Source organism: Arvicanthis niloticus, chromosome 20 (genome assembly GCF_011762505.2).
Source record: "Arvicanthis niloticus isolate mArvNil1 chromosome 20, mArvNil1.pat.X, whole genome shotgun sequence".
In the NCBI taxonomy this organism is placed as follows: domain Eukaryota; kingdom Metazoa; phylum Chordata; class Mammalia; order Rodentia; family Muridae; genus Arvicanthis; species Arvicanthis niloticus.
The window spans coordinates 40,243,525-40,260,653 of record NC_047677.1 but is presented as its reverse complement, the minus strand read 5'-3'; the positions used below and the strand labels follow the sequence as shown (position 1 = coordinate 40,260,653).

General features: G+C 45.3%; 1 protein-coding gene across 7 annotated transcripts in view; it reads left to right on the top strand.

Annotated features, from left to right (window-relative positions):
- Nucleotides 1-2,309: 2,309 nt before the first annotated feature.
- Cabin1 (calcineurin binding protein 1) overlaps nt 2,310-17,129 on the top strand; it is a 127,090-nt gene continuing 112,270 nt past the window's right edge. For 2 of the 7 annotated variants that reach the window (XM_034523787.2, XM_034523785.2), the window contains exons 1-8: nt 2,340-2,636; nt 9,877-9,950; nt 10,384-10,476; nt 10,916-11,029; nt 11,803-11,937; nt 13,686-13,866; nt 15,104-15,233; nt 16,868-17,017. In XM_034523787.2, coding sequence (XP_034379678.1) covers nt 9,948-9,950; nt 10,384-10,476; nt 10,916-11,029; nt 11,803-11,937; nt 13,686-13,866; nt 15,104-15,233; nt 16,868-17,017 — 806 coding nt within the window. In that variant the 5' untranslated portion in view covers nt 2,340-2,636; nt 9,877-9,947. Of the gene's footprint in view, nt 2,637-8,400; nt 8,470-9,876; nt 9,951-10,383; nt 10,477-10,915; nt 11,030-11,802; nt 11,938-13,685; nt 13,867-14,018; nt 14,392-15,103; nt 15,234-16,867; nt 17,018-17,129 lie in introns of those variants that run through there. The other 5 variants (XM_076917149.1, XM_034523786.1, XM_076917151.1 and 2 more) reach the window with 5 other exon arrangements.

The window sequence follows — 17,129 nt, the reverse complement described above, 5'->3', positions numbered from 1 at the left end:
GAGGCTTGACTGAGCCTCATGTAGTTTCTGAGACTTAAGAGCCAACCTCTTCTCTCTACCAGGGGGTGTTTCAATTCCGAGGACAGATACACAACACCCGAGGATGGCATTGACGTGGGACTCTCAGCCAGACCAAAAAGCAAACGGTCTTACCACATTGAATCTGTTAACCCCACCACACACTGATAGTACCCGTCGCCTTGGGTAGATGGGCCTCTCAGTTCTCGAATGTTCTCCTTACCCCAAGGTGGTTCTGAACTCTGCCAATTCTGTTCTGTTTGAGGCTCTGGCATGATCAATATTTTTTTCCACCTTTGAACCCTAGCCCATAGATCCCTGCATGGCGTCTTTATCAAACTTTTCACTTAAATCTAGTTTTTAAGAACTGAGTGATGGAAACTGGATCTAATAAGCATGTTATCCGTGCTCTGCGTTTTTGAAAACGGGCCTTTCTATGTGGCTCCGACTGCCCTGAACTTGCTGTGTAAAACAAGCCAGCACTGAACTTGAAGTGATCCTCCTGCCTCAGCTTCCTGAGTGTGCACAGGCAGAGGTCTCACCACCAAGACTCTCTGTTTACACAATTTTAATATTTTTTTGTTCTTTCTGTTTCTCCTTCCCCTCTTGCAGTCTAGACTTTTTTGAAGTCAAAGTTGGTAATACATTTTTTAACCTCCTGGCATATTAATAAGGCTGTTTTCTTTGTACCAGATTGATTGACTTATGCACCATGATTCTTACTGTTATTGTTTTTTTTTTAAAACAAGTCCTCTCCCCCCCACACACATGTTGTTGTTGTTTGGTTGATTTTTGTTTTTCTACATAGGGTTTCTTCGTGTTGCCCTGGCTGTCCTGGAGCTCACTCTGTAGATCAGGTTGGTCCTGAATTCGCAGAGATCACTTGATCACCTGCCTCTGCCTCCCAAGTGCGAAGATTAAAGGCATATGCCACCATGCCCGACTTTAAACAGGTTTTCAAACTCTTTTTTCCTTCTTGTTTGTTTGTTTTGTTTTGTTTTTCGAGACAGGGTTTCTCTGTGTAGTCCTGGCTGTCCTGGAACTCACTCTGTAGACCAGGCTGGCAAGTTTTCAAACTCTTAAAATATGTCCAAAAAAAAAAAAAAAAAAAAAAAAAAAAGCTTTAACATTGTTAAAATTTTTATGTGTTCTTTCAGAGTTCCTGAGTTCAATTCCCAGCAACCACATGGTGGCTCACAACCATCTGTAATGGAATCCGATGCCCTCTTTTGGTGTGTCTGAAGACAGCGACATTAAACTTACATACATAAAATAAACCCTTTAAAAAAATTTTTTTATGTGTATGAGTGTTTTGTCTGCATGTATGTCTGTGCACCACATTGTGCAGTGCCAGCAGAAGCCAGAAGAGGGCACTGGATCTTCTGGAACTGCTGGGATTCAAACCAGGGACCTCTGGAAGAGAAGCCAGTGCACTCAACTGCTGAGCCATCTCTGCAGTCCCTTATTGTTACTTAAATCATACTTGGGGGTACTTTGCCACTACGAATTCCAGCAGCGTGGAGCTCCTCCCTAAAGGGTTTCATTAACTCCCAAGACGCTAACCTCTCCTTATCAGGAGCCTTTTCAGCTCAAAACCTGGTAAACTTCTCTGACACCTTTCCGCTCCCCGCCCTTTTGTATTTAAACCATTTGCGTTTCTAAGTAGTTCATACGTCTAATCCCTGCCCTTGGGAGACAGAAGTGGGCTGATCTCTGTGAGTCGGCGGATAACCTATAAATACGGAGTCCCAGGCCAGGCAGAAGAGGTGAGGCTTGGGCACTCCAACGAGAAAGTCCCAGCTCCCTATCTAGTCCCGCCTGCGTGTCGCTTAGGTTTCCATTATCTTCAGAACACCTGCTCCGGGTCTTTGACTGCAATGCCCTTGTTTTGGTGACTGCGGGGTGCCAGGTTCGTAAACTCGCGTTCATAAAGCGCGCGTGCAAGGGGTAGTATGTGATAGGGTCCGCCAGTAACCTTAGCAACCCGGAGACTGAAACGGGAGTATAGCCATGAGTTCGAGGCTAGTTCGGGGTGCACTAGTGAGATGCTGCTTAAAACACCCCCCCCCCCCAAAAAAAAAAAAAAACCAAAGCAAAATAAGCAAAACTGTTAAGTTTTGCAGGTAGCGGAGCGCAGCAGCAGCCAGCAAGCGTCCTCACGCGCGCGAGTCAGACACAGCCCACAGGAAACCGGCGGGTCCGCCTAGAGAGCAAGTGGCGCAGGCGTCCGCTCCGATTGGCTGATAAGGCTGGCACCCCAGCCAATGAGAGCGTTCCTTGTTGGCCTCATCGCGCGCAGGAGTCTGGGTGCTCCGGCTGTTGCCCTGGAGACGCCGGGCTAGTTCCGGGGAGTCAGGGCTGCGTGTGTCTCCGAGGTGCGCGCACGGCTCCCGAGAGCGCGAGGAGGTGGAACCGCGGGAGAAGGCCGGCTCGCCCCTTCCTCACGGGCGCGGTGGGCCGAAGCCAAGGCTCGAGACCCGAAGGCGCCGGCACGGGCCTTCTGCCCACGCCGGCTCCTCCGTGCGCCCCGAGGCGCCCAGGGTGGGTCACAGTGACCGCAGCTTGAAGCCATCCCTTTCTGTGCGTCCTTTCATTCACCTTCACAGCAGCCCAGCGAGGTGAGTGTGATGTTAGTGCCATTTACAGGGGTGGAAACTGAGGCCGAGGGAAGGCTTTAAACGACTTTAAGGTTACGGTGCGGCTTCTCCCCGACTGCAGCGGTTCTGCTGAACGCCCTCCATGGAGGAAGCAGGTGGAACGACTTCCTTCACCTGGCGCTGTCAGGTTTCTGCACTTGTAGATTTGGGGGCCGCTTGACTCTTCAAGACGTGACTTCTTATGGGTCATCAGTGTGGCCTATTAAACCTCATCTGGGTAAAGTTCCTTCTATGTGATTGATTACTTTGCTTAGAGATAGAATTTAGAATGATCTCCTTTCTGGGGTTGGCAAACTCGTGTAGATATATTTATATCTTACAATACGTTGTAAATTTAATTTAAAAACAATACTTTTTAATGGTAAGTGTTTTAAATTTGAGGTGGCTACTTTCTCAAGTATGTTTCATGAATAAAGCCAAAGACAATATATGAGACAGTGTGTCGCTATAATTTTATTTATAGATACTGAAATTTGAACGGAAATAATTTTTGTGGCATTGTCATGAATCAAGAGTTTGTTTGTTTTCCTCATTAGAAATGTAAAAAAAAAATCCTTCTCTCTCGGGCTGTACAATAAGCAGTGAATGGTTGACTCTATGTCTATGTCTAGTCTATGTCTAGTCCAGAGTTTCAATTCATAGAGGGAATGGGTGTAGAGAGGGGTATGCCAAGTCAGTCTCTCCCACAGAGTTCTACCATAAACTCGAGACTGCCAGAAGTCGGGTGTCTTAGTTAGGGTTTTACTGCTGTGAACAGACACCATGACCAAGGTGACTCTTTTAAGGACAACATTTCATTGGGGCTGGCTCACAGGTTCAGAGGTTCAGTCCATTATCATCAAGACAGGAGCATGGCAGCATCCAGGCAGGCATGGTGCAGGAGGAGCTGAGAGTTCCGAATCTTCATCTGAAGGCTATTAGCAGAAGACTAATGTCTAGGAAGCTAGAATTAGGGTATTAAAGCTCACACTCACAGTGACACACCCACTCCAACAAGGTCACACATCCAAATAGTGTCCATCTCTGGTCCAAGCATATGCAAACCTTCACACCTGAGTGTAATGGCATGTGCCTTTAATCCCAAGCACTCTGCAGGTAGAGACAGGCAGATCTCTGAGTTCAAGGCCAGCCTGGTTTATAGAGCAAGTTCCAGGATAGTCAGAGTTACATAATGAGACCCTATCTTGAAAACTCCCTTATCCCCCACAAAAAAGGTTGCCAGGCTCCTAGACCCTAGTAGGCCCCTCCGTTGCTTATCACTAACTGGATGACAGTGATGAGGGTCTTAAAGAGCCTTTTTTTATTATGATTTTGAGGAATGGAAACTATTCTTCAAAGAGTTTGGAAACTGACCTATGTTGGTGCATGCTTTTAATCTCAGAACTCAGGAGGCAGAGGCATGTGGTTTTCTAAGTTCACACAACCTGATCTACATAACAAGTTGAGGCCCAGTCAGCTGGCACTACATAGATTCTGTGTTTAAAAGAAAAAAAAAAAAAAAAGGTGGGGTGGGGGTTGGAAACTTGAGAATTTAAAATGTGTTATTCTTAGAAAACTGCAACAGCTAGGCTGGGAATTGATAAATGATTGTAGATTAAGCACCCCACTCTGAAAATATGAAACATCCCCCAAATCCAAAACTCTTGAGTGCAGAGATGACTGTGGAAATTCTGCACCATGAAATTTTGTTCCATGTGCAAATTATTAAACATTTTATGTAAAATTATTTTCAGGCTGTGTGCATAAAGTATATGATGAAGTAGATTTTGTGAGACCAGAATGCCCTTGAACTTGAACCATCCTCCAGGGTCCTCTTTCTCCTGAATGCTGGGATGACAGGCCACTGATTAACTGATAGACTATTTTGTGTATGAGCTGGGTGTGGGGCCTGAGTCTGCAGCACCAATTAGAGGTCAGAGGTCAACTTTGTCCCGTGGATTCCAGGGAGCCAACTCCGGTTCCCTTATCGTCTTAGCCATCTTGCAGATGGTGAAGGCGTTGCTGCCGAGCCTGAATTACTGTAAGCACCGCCTCTTAAAGGTTATACTGTCCCCAGCATTGCCCCTCTGAGGCCCAGGAACCTTTTGGGGAACATGCTGAAATTGACCCTTAAAACCACAGCACATACACACTTGAACGTAATTCTGGACCTAATGTCTCTGTTGCTGCATGTACTGATACGTCTCGTTTCAACCAGTAAGACTTTATGTAGCATGTGTTAATGTACTTATATTTTGTGTTTATAATATTGGATAAAGCTTATCCCCTTCTTAGAAGGTTTTTTTTTTTTCCTCACTTTGTTCCTAAGTAGTCTTACATTTTCATTTTTCTAAATGGTCCTTGGGGTCATCTTGTCTGTTATCTTGGTGTTTCTATTGGGATTTCATGAAGTCTATGTGGTAACTTTGGGAGAACTGACACCTTTGTATAGCTGAGTCCTACCTGAGGAGAAGAGATGCATTACATCAGAGTTCACACTTTGAGTTGTGTTCTACTTTTTTCCCTGAGTATGTTGCAGATCTATTACTAAGGACTTCGTCTTGTTGGTCCTGGGAATGGGATTGTCTGCACAGTCATACTTTCTGTTTATGGCCGTATGCATTGATTTTTATATTAATCTTTGTTTTAATTTTGAAATTTTCTCTCTCTCTCTCTCTCTCTCTCTCTCTCTCTCTCTCTGTGTGTGTGTGTGTGTGTGTGTGTGTGTGTGTATGTGTGTGTATGTGTGTATGTGCACATGATGTGGTTGCCCAGGGCAGCCTCAAGAGTGCATCAGCTCCTCGGGAGCTGGAGTTACAGATGGCTGGAGCTACTGGATGTTGGTGCTGGGAACCAAACTGTGTCCTCTGCTAGAGCAATTGATGCTCTTTGTTGCTGAGCCAGGCTCCAGCTCTGTACACATCAGCTAATGGTGTGTTGTGTATGCACTGATGGTGCGCTGCGTGTGCACTGATGGTGCGCTGCGTGTGCACTGATGGTGCGCTGCGTGTGCACTGATGGTGCGCTGTGTGTGCACTGATGTTATGCTCTGTTACTGTGTTCTTTTATTAGTGTATGGGTTTATGGAATATATTTTTAAAGGTATTCTATGGTATTGGTAATTAGTAATACTTCTCTTGTTTTTTTTGGGGGGGGGGTGGGTTTTTTTTGTCTTTTGTTGTTTTTTGTTCAAGACAGGGTTTCTCTGTGTCACTTGCCTTGGAACTCGCTGTGTAGACCAGGCTGGCTGGCCTTGAACTTACAGATATCCACCTGCCTCAGAGATTCACCTGCCTTTGCCTCTAGAATGCTGGGATTAAAGGCCTATGCCGCTGCTGCCTAATTAGTAACACTTTTACTTCTTAGTCAGCTCTTTATTTTTTTGAGATAGGATCTTGCCATGTAGCCCAGGCTAGCTGTGAGCCCATAGTCTACTGCTTCAGCCTTCCAGTGCTGAGGTTACAGTGGTGAGATTAAATGTAGCCTTTATACCCATTCTTACACCTCGGTTTGCTTTTCCTCTTCTCACTGCATTGCACTAGTGGATGATAGCAGTGATCGTGACCAGCCTGACTTTATTCCTGATAGCAATAGAAATGTGTGTAGTGTTTTTCCATTAAAAACTATTTTGGCTTTAGGACTAAGGTATTTATTTCTGTTTTATCATGACAAGAAGTTATTCTTCTTTTCCCATTTTTTTTCAATTTTTTTTGGTTGCTATTGTTTATAGCTATTGAATTTGGTCATTTTTTTTTTTTATCTAAAGAAGTAAATTTATTTTAAAATACCTTATTGTGTCTTGCTTGTCTGTATCTGCACCATGAGCATACAGTACCTGTAGAGGCCAGAAGAGGGCACTGGGTCCCATGGATTATAGGAGGTTGTGAGGCCACTTGATGTGTGAGCTAAACCTTGGTCCTCAGCCAGGGCAGCCAGCACTTTCAAATGCTAAGCTGTTTCTTTATGGAAATAACTATGACTTTCTTCATTTAGATGATTTAATTGTTTTCATTTTATATCTTGTTATATTTCTTTTATTTTAGATTGATTTTGCTTTTACCTAGATGTTTTTTGATAATTTAGACAGGGTCTCACTATATAGCTCAGGCTATCCTTGAACTTAGAGTCCTCCTGCATGCTGCCCACTATACCTGCTAGAGTTGTTCAGTATATTTAAACAATTTTAAACAGACGGCTCTTCCTTCTTGTTGCTGATGGTAGTGAATAATAAATAGACCATGTACACAGCCATGTATTTATATATGCATATTTGTGCATGTATGATTTGCATGTGTATACATGTTTGTGTATGTATTTCCATGTGTGTGTTTTTAGGTCATTGATGGTTATTAGAAGTCATGCTCCATCTTTTAAGACAGGATCTGTCACTGAGCCTTGACTTACCAGTAGCTAGACTGGCTGGCCTGAGAGCTCCAGGGTCTTCTTGTCTCTGCTCCCTAGGCTTACAGATGCTGGGGCTCTGAACGCAGGTCCTCATGTTTGCAAGCATACTTTATCAATGGAGTCTCAGCCCTTAGGCCTTGATCAGAACTCTCTTGGTTGTAATAATGTTTATGGAAAGCTGTGTGTGTGTGTGTGTGTGTGTGTGTGCATGCATATCTGTATGTATGTATGTGTATATGTATGTATGTGTATATGTATGTATGTATACTTGCCATAGAAAAGATGTAAAGGTTAGAACATAACTTTGGGTGTTGGTCCTTGTCTTTCACCCACCTTTTAAAAATTAAAACAATTATTGTTACTAGAGAGGCGCTTCAGGGGTTGAGAGCATTCAGTGGCTCCTCTTGCAAATGTCCCAGATTCGGTTCCCAGCACTCTCCAACGGCAGCTTACAGCTGTCTGTGACTCCAGTCTCAAGGGATCTGACACCTCCCTCTAGCCTCTGGAGAGGTGCTAGGGTGAAAGCCTGCTAGCTCAGAGAGGCAGAGAAAACACCCAGCTGACCTTCCTCCACAGCCTGTGTCTCAAAGAGAAAAAAACAAGTTCTCCTCCACACTGTCTTGAAGACCCTCAAACTGAATGTCCCTGCCTTCTACTTCCCGTGTATCTCTATCTGTTCTGACTTTCTCTCTATGGTTTTTCTCTGTGTTTACTCCCTGTCAACTGGTTGCTTGTTCTTCCTCTTGACCTGTGGTTGACTTTATTTAATCCTGTTTACAAAAGTCAGAGAGCTCTTGGATTAAGAGTGTGTACTAGGGCTGAACCACACCATAACTAGAAACAGGTTTTTCCAGTGAATAACAGAATCTCTGGGTTCACAGTGTGATCAAATATCCTGCAACAACAAATGTTTTTCTTTCTTTCATAATACCAAAGACAATAATAATAAAATAATGATAATAGCAATAAATTCACAAGGTACGACAGTTTCAGTGGCACCAGTTTGCCAGATGCTCCCACTTTCCTTGATAACCCTGGCTGAGGTAAACACAGATTCTTTTTTCTAATGCTAGTTATCAGTATTAACTTTAGGGTACACATTACAAATTACACAGTAACCCTTTTGCTGTGGTGACAATCTCCATACAAGAGCATGTCTCTGGCAAAGGATCTCTTTCACTCCTCTCCAGAAGAGAGGAGGCAACAAACACCTGATGCAGAGCCCCAGTTCCTACTTCATGCATGTGACATGTCAGGTTGTTAGGAAATCACCGTGGTTTTAGGGTTTTAGCCATGTGCATCTTGGGCGTTGGCTGCATCACTGCCCTCTCTCATCCCACAGGCAGAAACCAAGGCTTCCAGGAGAGTGCTGCTCCTAGAGCAAGCAGCACTCAAAGTGCCCTGAATCCAGGTGAGTGGGCAAGCATCCAAAGAAACACACTCATAGGATGGACACACACACACACACACACACACACACACACACACACACACACACACGTTGCAGGGTTGCTGTTAAGGGTTGAGAGGCCACAGCAGAGTTTAAGAGGTTTCCTGAGAAGTAAGGAACTTGATAGAAACACAAATTCACAAATTGTTCACCTCTGTGGAAGCTGCTGTGAGTCAGACTGCTGCTGGTCCTGGGTTTGAGAGCAACACTGCAGAGGGGAGAGCGGAAAGGGCAGTACTGGGTCTGGGTGATCAAATGGACACATGGACAGTAAGTCCAGACAAACAGGAGAGCAGGTCACAGTTCATTAGGTCCTCTTAGAAGCTGGGACATAGCTGAACTGAAGCTCCTGGGAAAGTTGGGAGTGGCCTGCCTGACAGACTGATGGTCAGATGATAGGTTTGTGGGGGCTCTTGCCAGTGCAGTGCTGGGTGGGTGCCAGCCTTTTTCCTTCGTCTGGTGTGTCTGCTACATTCTTGGGCCTAGCTTTCCTGGTAAAACTTTACTATGCCCATGTGCTTCTACAGTCCTGGGTCACCCCATACATTTATAGGGTGGCAACCTTTCTGCTCTCAGGAATAAGTCATTTATCTGTCTGTTATGTGGGTTGTGCTAGACAGATGTGGGGTTCAAATGTCCACCACGAATAGCCATCCTTCACTCTCAAACTAGGAGTCAAAGCTGCTTGTAAAATGGAGTGTAAGCACAGCCTAAAAAACCAATTTTATATACTATAGACTAACTTGGAGCAGGGCACAACCTGATGTCAGCATTCTCCTTACTTGCTGATTTTTTTTTTTTTCTATTCCAGATACATCACATAACTGGATGCAGACAGCATCTATAGACTGTTTTGCATATGACATTGCTTGTTTAGCTTAGTTTTACAGGTTCCTTTGTGTTATAGCATACATCAGAGTTTTATTCTTTATGAATGGACATTGCTCCTTTACAGACTTATCACATTTTATTCATCAGTTTATGGATATTGTGTGGCCCCACCTTTTAGCTCTTAGGAGTAATGCTGCTTTGTATCCATTTATAACCAAGTTTTGTTGTGGACATGTTCTTTTCCTCTGAGCAGATGCACAGGAGTGGGGTTCCAGATCATATGCTAATTCTGTCTGGGATTTTGAGGAACTGCCAATGTGTTTTCCATAGGGGCTGTTTTATATTTCCAGTAGCAATATAGGAAGTTTTAATTTCTCTACTGTCATACCAACCCCATCATCTTTATAGTCTTCAAACTGGTTTGTCTTCCTGGGTTTTTTTTTTTTTTTTCCTCCTTATATTTTTAAGATACAAGTGGGCCTAAGCACTGTGCCATCCCTGGCTCTTCCTGAACCCTTTGTCCTGTTTCCTCTTCAGGGGACTGTTGCCTGGACAGCCTCCACCAGTGATGGGAAGTGATCCTCCATGGTGGTGCTGAATCTCTGAATATGGTAAGAACTGACCCCTGCCTAAGTTGTTGGTGACAGTGTTGTTTGTCACTCTGGTCCTGGGGGTTAGGGGCATTTTTTTCCTGTGCAGCCTTTCACCATGAAAGCTGTTGGTACACCAGTGGGTGAGAGCGCTTGTTGGAAAGACAGAAAATTGATGTTTTGTTGGAAGTGTTGGTCTGATATCCAGGTCTTTTGTTTTGAGTAGAATCTGGGGCTCCCCAGCCTCTGCTCCCTTTGTGGTGGACAGTAACTAGGATATACTTTCAACTCTTGCTTGATCTTGTCCCAATGAGATGGATTCTCATTCTGGTTGTTTTCCTCTGGGTGATTGCTGGTGGTTTTCTCCATAGTTTTTCGTAGCCTAGAATGTAGTCTGAAGCATAATTGTATTCATATGCACACCATGCTGCTGTTCCTCTGAATTCATTTCCAGATTCGAATTGCAGCCTTAAATGCCAGCTCCACAATTGAGGATGACCATGAAGGAAGCTTCAAAAGTCACAAAATCCAGACAAAGGAGGCTCAGGTATGCACTCTTGAGATGTGCTTCTGAGGAGATGGGGATGGCTGCTCACTTTAAATGAATTCCGGTGTGTTCTTAGTGTTGTTGTATGCTGGGATGGCATGGTGCAGATGGCCAACTCTCCACCTCAGGTTGAACTTGTTTCACTCAGGAGCCAGTCATGCTGAAGATCTAACTGTATGCTCTGCTCTTCGTGTTGTTGCCTCATATCTACCACCTGCCTCCCTCCCCTGTGTGTGTGTGTGTGTGTGTGTGTGTGTGTGTGTGTGACTCTTTCCAGTATTGAGGTCTGAACACTGAGTAGTAGATTCTCGTTGACTGTGGAGGCTGCTGTAGCTGACAGTTAACTTAGCAGTCACTCAGCTTTCCCTTTACATACATTTGCTTGATTTAAAACGATCAGTTTTGTGTAGTGTGAAAATCTCTCCATCTTGTTTTGCAGGAGGCAGAAGCCTTTGCCTTATACCACAAGGCCCTGGATCTACAGAAACACGACAGGTTTGAGGAGTCTGCCAAGGCCTACCATGAGCTCCTGGAGGCTCGCCTGCTGCGAGAGGTGAGGCATTGGTTAGCTGGGCTATGGTTTTTGAAGTCCAGGCTAGCCTGAAACTCAGGGTTCTCCTAGATGCTTAGATTATAGGCATTGACCTCCCTACCCAGTGCTTTTCAGTGTCTGTCTCTGTTTTACACATGCGTACCCATGTGTGTCTGTGTGTTTGGTTTTAGTTTTTTCTTTTTCCTTGAGACAGGGTTTCATGTGGTCCATGCTACTCTTGAATTGGCTCTGTAGCCAAAGCTAGCCTTAAACAGATTGATTGTCTATGCCTACCTCCTGCGTGCTGAGTGCTGGTTGTTCTGGAACTCTCTGTAGACAAACTGACCTATAACTAGCAGAGTTCTGCCTGTGTCTGCCTCCTGAATGCTGTGATTAAAAGTACATACTGCCATGCCCAGCCCCCCCCTTTTTTTTTTTTTTTTTTTTTTTTTTTTAAAAAAAAAAAAACACTTGTCCCTGAAGAGGGGCACTGGCTGGGCTGGGTTTTCAGAACCAATAAATATTAGCAGCTAACCTGAGCATTCAGATATGGCAGCAGTGACAGAGAGGGGTCCCTTGTCTTTCTTGGTCACCAAACTTCTGTGAAGTACTTCATGGTGGTTTGGCCTTTCTTTATGTGAAACAGCAATTGGCTCTGCCTAGAATATCTGTAACACCCTGATTTCCCAAGTGAGGTGGAACTGAGCTGTCTCAGGCAGGGAGCCAGCATCCTATCGATCGCTTGCTGCAGCTGTAGGGGCTGTGGTGTCACTTCTGCCTCTGTCTTCTTTCAGGCAGTTTCATCCGGAGATGAGAAGGAAGGGCTGAAACACCCTGGACTGATACTGAAATATTCTACATATAAGAACCTGGCCCAGCTGGCAGTCCAGCGAGAGGACCTGGAGACAGCCATGGAATTTTATTTGGAGGTAGGGAGTTGGTGGTACCCATACTTCCTGTGTAGGAAATTGGTGAAGAAGGGACAAGGAGTGGTCTTGTTGTCTGAAGAGACTTTGTAGTGGTGTCCTGCCAGGCTCTTGTACCCGAGGCATTGAGTACAGAAAGGCCTGGAAGGCAGGGCTAGGGACTGAGGTGGCCTTAACGCGGAGGACTATGTGTGAAGTTTTCTACCATCGTGCGGCTTGTTTTAATCCATTTGAACATCCAGCTGATGAGAGGGGAAAAATTGATAACCCTGGGTGTGGTGGTACCTACCTGTAAGCCAAGCCTGCAGGGCTGAGGCTGGAGACTGACACAGCAGCTAACAAGTTGGTGATGTTTAGATGTGAAAACCAGAGCCTGACAGCTGTTTTTGGTGCACTCTAGTTGTAACGACACTGGTGACATTCTGTTGTTATCTTTGTGTGTCTCTCTAATGCACCAGATAGTGTGCCAAGTGCTTGCCATGCAGTCTTGTGTATGTTGAAAGAAGGGCGAGTTTATCCTCATTTCTGTGATGAGGACTCAGGCTTAGGTTATTCTGCTAATGAATGTTGGAGCAGTGATGTAGACTAATGTCTTCTCTGATTCTTCCAGAGTCCTGATAGATTCCTGAATTTTCTTTGAATTCTATTTCTTTTACTTCTTTTGATATATTTTAAAGATTTCTTATGTGTTTTCATTATGTGTATGTGTGAGTATGTGAGGGTGGGTACTTGCTAATGCCTTTGGCTTCAGAGCCTCCCAGAGCTGGAGTTACAGGTGGTTATGAGCTGGCCGATAGGTGCTGGGAAGCAAACTCCCATTCCCTGCAAGAGCAGCAAGTGATCCTAACCTCTGAGCCATCAGAGGATAAAGCAGCTCCTTCCACCCCTCCCAAGGATGCATGTGTGCACATGCCAGAGGGTACTGTTGGGTGCCAGCCTCAGGAGCACATCCATCTGTTTTAGTTCAGGGTCTCATATCAGCCTTGAGTTCAACCATTTAAAAGTAGTCCTGTTGGCCAGGAGGTCTCAGAGATCACCCGTCTCTGCTGTTCCAGCCCTAGGATCAAGCATGCTCAGTGTTCTTGTGTGGGTTTTGAGGATCACACTGGGTTCTTGTGTTTGTCAGGCAAGCACTTCACCAACCGAGTTTTCCCCCAGAGCCCTCGTTCGCTTCTGTACTTATTAAATATGTAAGGAACACGCAGATGTTTCTGTTAGCACAGTATGTTGAGAAAATGTTCTAAGTTAAATAAATTAGCTCATGTTACATTTTTGGAATATGTTTTATGAGGCAGTTGTCATGTATTCCAGGGCTAACCCTCCTCTTCCCAGCTGCTGGGATTGTAGACACGGGCCATCGAGCCAGGCTCACTGTGTAACTTGTATGTCCTGAGGAGGATTTCACCATGTAGCCTGTGCTGTCCTCAAGCTGCCTTTGTAGCCCAGGTTGGCCTTGACTTTAACTGTCCTCCTGCTTCAGCCCCCAGAGTGTGGGGATTACAGGTGTGAGTCTTCATGCTGTGTTTCATGTGACATGTTTTAATGTGTCATTTCTCTGTGTCTTGGAAACACATGACTGTAGGACAGTGAGCCAGCTTTACTAGTTATAAGTAGGGACACTGCCTTGCTACTTTCCTGGTAATTTGAACAGCTGGACCAATGCATGCTATGTCCCTTTTACCCCCACCTTGTGTGTTCAGTGAGAAATCTGATCAAGTGCATACATGTTCCTCTGCTTACACTGCTTCTAGGCAGTGATGCTGGACTCCACAGACGTCAACCTTTGGTACAAGATTGGACATGTGGCCCTGAGGCTCCTCCGGCTTCCCCTGGCTCGCCACGCTTTTGAGGAAGGGCTTCGGTGTAATCCTGACCATTGGCCCTGCTTGGACAATCTCATCACTGTTTTGTATACCCTCAGTGATTACACAAGTGAGTGGGGCAGATGAGAGAGGTTGACTTGGGGACGCTAGTAGACATTCTGTCAAACTGAGGGAGAATGGAGGTGTTCTTTTTGTTTTGTTTTGTTTTTTGAGATAGGGTTTCTCTGTATAACCCTGGCTGTCCTGGAACTCACTCTGTAGACCAGGCTGGCCTCAAACTCAGAAATCCTCCTGTCTCTGCCTCCCAAGTGCTGGGATTAAAGACGTGTGCCACCACTGCCCAGCAGAGGAGGTATTCTTACATACTTGATTCATTCTCTTTCCCAGTCTTCATTTCCCAAGGACTTGTAAGTATAGAAGTGAGATACTAGTAAGTAATGTAGTGTTCTCTAAAGGATTCCTCCTGTTTCCTCTGTGCGTTGTCTTTTTGGGTTGTTGTCCTTTTGTTTTTTGAGGAAAAAGTCTCCTGTCATTCTGGCTGTTCTTGAACTCAAAATACCTGTCACGTGGAGTGGCCTGTGGGAGATATTTCTCATAGCTTTGGAGGCGGAGATTAAGACCAGGGCGCTGGTAGGTTAGTGCCTGGTCTCAGCCCTTTGGTTTGCCTCCTCCTTGCTGGGGATGGGTTGGAAATCAAGGGGGAAAGGGAGCATACTTCATGTGCATGTGACACTATGTATACTTCATCCTGAGGCAAAAGTCTTCTCTACGCACAGGCCTGTTAAGCCACATAGTTCATATGCTCTAAAATATAAAGGTGGGCATTTGTAGGATAAACGTTTCCCAGTCTATCCCAAAAGTGAGACATAGAAAAGGGAGTGAAAAGTTCCAGAGAAACCCAGAACTTAAGAAGACAAATTTCATTGTCTGTAGGTTCAGGGATAATTTGATGTTCTGCCCTTTAGGCTCACTGGGTGACAATGTCAATCTCATAGCTGAGATGTCTAGATAGTTTCAAGGCTATTTTCCCATTAGTCAATAGGTAACCACTGTGAGTGCTTTAGATAGTTTTTGCAGCAGTTTTTAAATCTCACATCTCAGGGTCAGGGCTGTACAGGAAGGTCATACTGTAGTCTGTTTGCTTCTGGCACTGGGTGCTCTCAGCTGCAGGCCACTGTTTCTGGTCTGTTCTAGACGTTCTAGTGGCTCCAGTCTTTACTGCTGTCCCACCATTATTGTGCTCTCTTTGATTCCAGTGTGGGAACATTGTCCTAGTGTTGACTAGCAAGGCTAGAGTTCTGAAGCATCGTAGCTCCTAAACTGTTGGGTTTGTTTTTTGCTGCTAGCTTGTCTTTACTTCATCTGCAAAGCACTGGAGAAAGACTGCCGGTACAGCAAAGGCCTGGTCCTCAAGGAGAAGATTTTTGAAGAGCAACCTTGTCTCCGAAAGGACTCCCTCCGAATGTTCCTCAGATGGTAAGGCCTACATCACATCACATCACATCACATCACATCACATCACATCACATCACATCACATCACATCACATCACATCACCACATCACATCACATCACATGTGTGGTTAGTAAGCATCAGGAGCGACTGCCGTCCCGTCTCTGTCCTGACCTGTGTGTGATCGGAGTCCTTGAATGCCAGGGCTTCATCACCTGACTGTCCTCATCAGCTAGCTTGCTTTAACCTGCTTGCTTGTTGGTGACAGGGATTGAACTCAGGGTCACAGCTCCTGCTAAGATTTTTCTTATCAGTACTGCTTAAATTCAGTATCCCAAACACACTGTGATCGTGTGCCAACCCCTGCCATGCCTCCAGAGCAAAGCTCCCTCCTACCTGTATCATCCAGAGGCTCCCGCCCTGCAGCCTGGGCCCCCTCTCTCCCTTTATCTCCTCCTGCTCTTCCCTCTCAGGTTCCTTTTGTCAGAGCTGCTCCCGATCCCTGGCCCATTCCTCCCTGGCCCTGTTGTGAGCATCCTGTGTCTTTAGTCTGGCTCTGACAGGATTAACCTCCTTTGCTGCTAGTTTTATGTCTTCTTATGTCTACTTTATGTCTGTAAGTTAGAGTCATTTGAGAAAAGAGAACCTCAATTGAGAAAATGCCTTCCTAAGGTTAGGCTGTAGGTGAGGCTGTGGGGCATTTTCCTAATTAGTGATTGATTGATAGAGGAGGGCCCAGCTCACTGTTAGTGGTGCCATCCATGGGCTGGTGGTCCTGAGTTCTATAAGAAAGCAGGCTGAGCAAGCCATGAGGGGCAAGCCAGTAAGCAGCATCCCTCCATGGCCTCTGCATCAGCTCCTGCCTCCAGGTTCCTGCCCTGTGTGAGTTCCCTCTGTCATAGGATTGTCACCTGGATGTATTAGTGAAATAAACTCTTTCTTCTCCAAGTTGATCTTCAGTCACAGCTATCTCACCTACCATGTTCCCACTTCTCTACCTGTTTTTCACGTTTCTCCTTAACATTGCAATTCTCTGATGGTGCCTCTGCAGCTTCCTGAGCTCTGTGCTCCTCCTCAATCTCTTCACCCTTCTTTTGGTCAGGTGTTCCCTGGCTGCTGAAGCTCTCCTGCTGGGGATTAGTGGCTACTCATGTCAGGCTGTGTTCTCTGTAAGCCTCCCCTGTGTTCACTAATGTCTTTAGTGAACGAGTGTTCGGTGAGATGTCTCTTGAGTGGCTGTATGAAGCAGCCCTGCTAGGGCCGCCCGGACCGGCTGGTTACCTCAGGCTGGGAGTGCTCACCTGAGACCTTGAGACCCCATCTTTCTGTATTTTGGAGACACCATTGATTTTGGTGAACATACTTTGTTTACTGACTTTGTTGGAGCAGGCAATCTTTTCTTTCCTGTGGCTTTTCAGACCCAAAGGTGACAACTATTAATACATATGAAAACTCTTTACCCTGTTGTAAACTGTGGAAGGAACAAAGGGCTTTTGTAGGTATACAAGTGCTGATAACCATCCATTTGAGGTCAGAGTCAAGTTGTAATTTCTGTCAGGAAATATCAAATTACTGATTAAAGGGTATCACTGTCTATAAAATTTTGGCATTGGCTCTAGCTTTAACACTGTAATTTCTCCATTTTATATACTTTTAGTGACATGTCAATTCACGATGTGTCAGTGAGTGCAGCAGAGACACAGGCCATTGTAGACGAGGCTCTGGGGCTGCGGAAGAAGAGGCAGGCATTGACCGTTCGGGAAAAGGAGCCAGACCTGAAACTCGTGCAGCCCATCCCTTTCTTCACGTGAGTCTCTGCCTTCTCTGGGAATATAAGGTTGGCTGGTAAGATACTCCCTGCACAGGAGGGAGAAACCCCAGGTTAGACCTGGGGCTGGTGGGAAAGATAGGGAGTGCAC